The sequence below is a fragment of the Eimeria tenella genome, genomic scaffold (genome assembly GCF_000499545.2).
Source record: "Eimeria tenella Houghton genomic scaffold, Eth_scaff458, whole genome shotgun sequence".
Lineage (NCBI taxonomy): Eukaryota > Apicomplexa > Conoidasida > Eucoccidiorida > Eimeriidae > Eimeria > Eimeria tenella.
In genome coordinates, this window is record NW_013543379.1 from 3020 (window position 1) to 8269 (window position 5250).

Consider the following 5250-nt stretch of genomic DNA (forward strand, 5'->3'; position numbering starts at 1 on the left):
GCAGCAGCAGCAGGGGCTGGGCTGGGAGCGAGCGGACCCTTTTGAGGGGATTGGAGAGATCGGCGGGGACGCGGGGGGAGGCGGAGGGGAGGCCCGACGGCCCAGCGAGTCGCTGGCGGGCAGTGCAGCCGCTGCTGCTGCTGCAGCAGCAGCAGCAGCAGGGGGCGGGGAGGCGGGGCTGGGGGAGGAGTTCGAGAAGATGTACCCGCTGGAGATGGTGAGTCTGACGGACCGGGAGCACCTGGAGTGCGTGTACAGGCTGCTGCGGAAGGAGCCGCTGGCCATAGCAGCATTTTTGTTTCGAAAAGTAATGCCATCAGTTCTTGAACACTCTGGTTTCCAGCTGTCGGCCTCTGGCCAAGAGCTGGGGGGCGACAGCCTCTTCGGAGTGCGTCTGGGCTTCTCGGGGACGCCCTCGGAGTTGCTGCCAGCAGAAATGGGCTGCTGCTGCTACGAGGCTGGCACCGACGGGCAGCTGCTGCTGCTGCTGAGCTCGCCCGCCGTGGTGACTCTGGAAGTGCTGCCCACGGACTGGACCGTGGCCTCGCTGCTGCAGCGCGTGGCGGCGCAGCAGCAGCCCCCCGTGCATGCGCTCGTGGACGCGGGGGCCCTCGTCTCGGGCCTCAGCAACTTGCAGGTGGCCCGCGCGCTGCTGCAGCACGGGCTGCCGCACGAGGGCGTTGTCTTCCTCGACAGCAAAGACCGCCAAATGGTCCTCTGCAGAAACGGCGGCCAAATTCTCCAGCTCGCCCAGTGCGGCATCGCCGTCGACAAGCGCTTCTCCTTCTACGACCACGTCCACACCACGGGACAGGCAAGCCTCCTGCTGCTGCTGCTGCTGCTGCTGCTGGGGTGGGCTGCGCTGCTGCTGTTCGGGTGGGCTGCGCTGCTGCTGTTCGCGTGGGCTGCTGCTGCGGCTGTTGGGGTGGGCTGGTGCTGCGGCTGTTGGGGTGGGCTGTGCTGCTGTTGGGCTGGGCTGCTTCTGCTGCTGTTCGGGTGGCCTGCTGCTGCGGCTGCTGGGTTGGGCTGTGCTGCTGCTGTTGGGTTGGGCTGCTGCTGCTGCTGTGCTGTGCTGCTGCTGCTATTGTTGGGTTGTGCTGCTGCTTCTCCTGCTGTGTTGTGTTGTGCTGCTGCTGCTGCTTTGTTGTGCTGCTGCTGCTGTTGTTGGGTTGTGCTGCTGCTGCGGTTGCTGTGTTGTGTTGTGCTGCTGCTGCTGCTGCTGTTGGGTTGTGCTGCTGCTGCTTGCTGCTGCTGCGTTGTGCTGCTGTGTGTTGCGTGCTGCTGCTGTGTGTTGCTTGCTGCTGCTACTTGTTGCTCCTGCGTGCTGTAACTGCTGCTGCTTGCTGATGCGGCCCGCTGCTGCTGCTGCTGCTGCTGCGTTCGCAGGACATACGGCAGGCGGCGGACGGCAGGGCGTTTTTGACCGTGGGCAAAGACTGCACTTTTCGAGATGTGGCCCAGGGGGCTTTTCGCATGCGGGGACTTGGAAGGGGACAAACTTTGCATTATTTAATTCCCCCTGGAGTTGCTGCTTTGATAGAGAAGCACGCGAGTCTAGTGGGGGCCACGTTGCCTTCGGTCCCGCTGTTCCCGCCGCCGCCGCCGCCGCAGCAGCAGCAGCAGCTGCTGCTGCAGCAGCCGCAGCAGCAGCTGGCCCCCGGCTGCTCCTTGCTGGGCGAGATTTGCGGCTGGCTGGTCTCGCGGCAAATCGCCCAGGAGTGTCTGCAGCAGCGGCTGCTGTGCATGCAGAGCGCATGCAATGTATGGAGAAAAGCAGCTCTGACCATTCTGAAGGAAACGCATGCATCTCTTGGGACTGAAGCTGCAGCCCCACAGACGCAGCAAGCTCTTGGGGTCTTCCTCGAGTCTCTAGACTTCTCTTTGCCTTCTTCTGTCCCTCTGTCGCTGCCCCTCAGCTTCAGAATTCGGCAGCTCGCGCTGCAGCACGCCGACTTGCTGCAGGCGCCCGAAGCAGCAGCAGCAGCAGCAACGCCTCGAGCGCGCGCCGCCAAAACACCCCCAGCAGCAGCAGCAGCTGCTGCTGCTGCTGCTTCTTCAGCGCAAGCTGCCCCGATGCTCGCGGGCAAAGCCCTCATTGACAAGCTGATCTCAGAGCTGCAGGAAGAAGAAGCAGCAGCAAGAAGACACGCAGCAAAAGGAGACAGCAGAGACATTGATGGAGATGCTCTAAGGATGGAGGGCCTTGAAGCTGAAATTGAGGGGGAGGAACAGCAGCAACAAGAAGAGGAGCAGGTACGGCGCTGCTGCGAACTGCTGCTGCGGCTTGAGCTGCTGCTGCACATAGCTGCTGCTGCTCGTGCTGCTGCTGCTGCCCGTAGTGCTGCTGCACGTGCTGCTGTCGGTGCTGCAGCCACTCCGGTGACTGCTGCTCGTGCTGCAGCTGCTGCACCCGCAGCGTCTGCCGACCCCGTTGCTGCTGCTGCTGCTGCTGCAGGAGCAGCAGCCCTCAAATCAGCAGCAGCAGCAGCAGCAGCAGGCCGCTGATCCTCTAGCCGATTTATTTGTGTCTCTCTCGCAAACAAGAGACAGCAGCAGCAGCAAGGCCACAGATTCTGCTGCCTCTCTTCCTTTTGTCCCTTCTTCGTCCCGCAGCTCAAAGGAGCCAAGCGACTTGTTAGGCCTCTTTGAAATGCCCGCTGCGCCCTTCCAGCAGCAGCAGCAGCAGCAGCAGCAGCGCAGCCTGCTGTCTTCCTCGTCCTTTCCCCCCGCGGCACGAGAGGCATCTGCAGCCCCAGCATTCTCACTGCAAATACCGCAGCAGCAGCCATTATCCCCGCAGCAGCAGCAGCAGCCCCTATCCCCGCAGCAGCAGCAGCAGCAGCAGGAAGAGCTGCACTTCACTTTGGCGGAATTGGCAGCAGCACTTGGGAAGTCGCCCTTCTGTGCTGAGCAGCGAGGCCGCTATTTTGTGGTTTTAACTCTTGCAGAGGGCGAGGCTGTTCGCGCTGCGCTGCATGCGCGGCAGCGGCAGCGGCAGCAGCAGCAGCAGCAGCAGCACCAGGAGCTGCAGTCTCTGGTGACGGGGCACCGCGTTGCTGTGTGTCTGCACAATGTGACTGCCAGCTTCGCCATGGTGGATGGATCTCCGCTGTTTCACCGGCGGGAGGAGAAAGTTGCTGCTGCAGCAGGACTGCAGCAGCAAACGGCGCTCGCGTGCCTGCGCTTTATCGACAGCAGCTTGCTGTACTCCGAGCCGCAGCTGCTGCTGCTGCAGGGGGTTCTTGCTGCAGTGCCTTGCAAGGACCGGCAGGACTTCTTTTTCTCGATTCGCCGCTGCAGGCGGCGGCAGCAAAACGTCAACTGGGAGCAGCAGCCAGTGGCCCGGCTGCTGGCAGCAGCAGAGGGGGGCCCCCAGCTGCTGCAGCACAGGGCCCTCGTTGCGCGGCTGCGGGAGCGCCTCAGGAAGAAGCGACTACTGCCCTCAGAAGCTTTTAGGTTGTTTGATGTTCTTAATCGGGGGCAGCTGACTGAGGCACAGCTTGCTGCTGGCATGAAGTGGCTGGGGCTGCAGCTGCAGCAGCAGCAGCAGACCCACGTCTGCAGGCACTTCGACATTGACGGCGACGGCTTCATCAGCCTCAACGACTTCCTGCTCACCGTGGGGCAGATAGGGGGGGAAGCAGCAGCAGCAGCTGCTGCTGCAGCAGCAAACAGCGACGCTGCTGCAGCAGACGCCGGCGCTGCAGCTCAAGCCGCCGGCGCGCCGGCGGACCTGCAGCACCGGCAGCAGCGCAGCGAGTCGTTCGACGACGGCGCATGCGCTGCGGCAGCAGCAGCTGCTGCTGCTGCTGCGCTCTCCGGGGACGCCTCAACTGCAGCAGCAAATCAGCAGTCGCTGCTGCAGCAGTGGGGAGTCAAAGAAACGCTGCCTGCAGAGCTGGTGGGTCGACTCAAGTTCCGGCTGCAGCCGCACACTTCATTTGACAGGATTTGGGTGGGCCGGCTGCCGTGCGCCAACTGCAGCAGCATCAGCAGCAGCAGCATTAGCAGCAGCGGCAGCAGCAGCAGCAGCAGCGGGAGCGCAGTGTTTTCGATTTGGGCCCCCAAGCAGCTGGAAGGCAGGCACCGCGGCATGATGCGCCGCAACAGAGAGCGAGTGCCTTTGGGCCATTTCATTTGCCTGGGCAGCGACATCTCGAAGGCGCAGCAGCAAGCAGCAGCAGCAGCAGCAGCAGGCGGCGGGGGGGCCCCCCTCATTCTCGAGGCCACAGACTCTGGCTGCTCATCTATGGCCGAGAGCACAGAGCTCTCAAGAGCTTTGGATTGTCTCTTTCCTCTTCCCGTCAAGTACAAAGTTTTGTGGCGGGAAAGTGTGTCCCAGGCGATGCTGCTGCTGAACCCTCCGGAGGGTTCTGGGGCGGCGCCGGGGGGCCCCTCGGGGGGCCCCCCGGGGGGCCCCACGGGGCCCCCCGGCGGCGGGGGCCCCCTCACCCTGTGGGCCCCAGTGCCCCCCTCTTCCCTCTTCGTGGCTTTGGGAATTGTTGCCACAAAAGGCAATGAGACTCCGCCGCCAAATGCTGTGCGCTGTGTCCCTGCAAAGTGGGTTCACCAGGCGGGGGCCTCCCTGCGGCTGGCCGAAGTGGCGGAGGGGGGGCCCCCCTCGAGGGGCCCCTCGAGGGGGCCCCTCAGCAAGCTGGCCCTGTGGCAAGTGGGGAGCATGCGGCTCCTGGGGGCCACTCTCGAGGCCGCAGACGGGTCTCTGCACAGAAGTAAGTCTCTCGCCAGCTGCATGCACTAGCTCCCCACCACGCGAGCCCACCCAGCAGCAGCAGCAGCAGCGGCAGCAGCAGCAGCAGGGCCTGGAGTGTGTGTGCCGTGCGTGCAGGCGGCGTCAGCTGGGCGGACTTCTTAAGTGCGGAGTTTCGCCTGAGACCCGCAGCCCCCGCCATGTCCAGTGGTTACATTCCCCCGACCATTGGCTCTGTGGGGGGCCCCCCCAGAGGCTCTGGGGGCCCCCCGGGTGGTCCACTGGACGTGCTCGACAGCGCAGACGCAGCAGCAGCAAACGAGGCCCTCAACCCCACACTCCACAGGGCCAACGCGCTGCTGCCGGACATCTCCACTAAGAAGAGCAGCGTCTGGTGAGCGGGCTTCTGGGGGGCCCCTTTTGCTGCTCGGGGGTTCCTGGGGCCCCCCGGGGCCCCCAGGGGCCCCCCGGGGCCCCGGGGCCCGAGGGCCCCTGGGTCCCCTTCTTGCGTTGCATCTGTCAGTTGCTTTTCCACTTCTGCT

At 64.4% G+C, this 5250-nt stretch overlaps 1 protein-coding gene across 1 annotated transcript in view; it reads left to right on the forward strand.

The window, feature by feature from the left end:
* Window positions 1-5106, forward strand: part of ETH_00011470 (uncharacterized protein) — a gene marked incomplete at both ends in the record, with an annotated part of 7074 nt that extends 1968 nt beyond the window's left edge. Inside the window, 4 exons of the mRNA XM_013377092.1 lie at window positions 14-925; window positions 1387-2253; window positions 2456-4730; window positions 4847-5106. Coding sequence (XP_013232546.1) covers window positions 14-925; window positions 1387-2253; window positions 2456-4730; window positions 4847-5106 — 4314 coding nt within the window. The remainder of the gene's footprint in view (window positions 1-13; window positions 926-1386; window positions 2254-2455; window positions 4731-4846) is intronic.
* Between the last annotated feature and the right edge of the window lie 144 nt (window positions 5107-5250).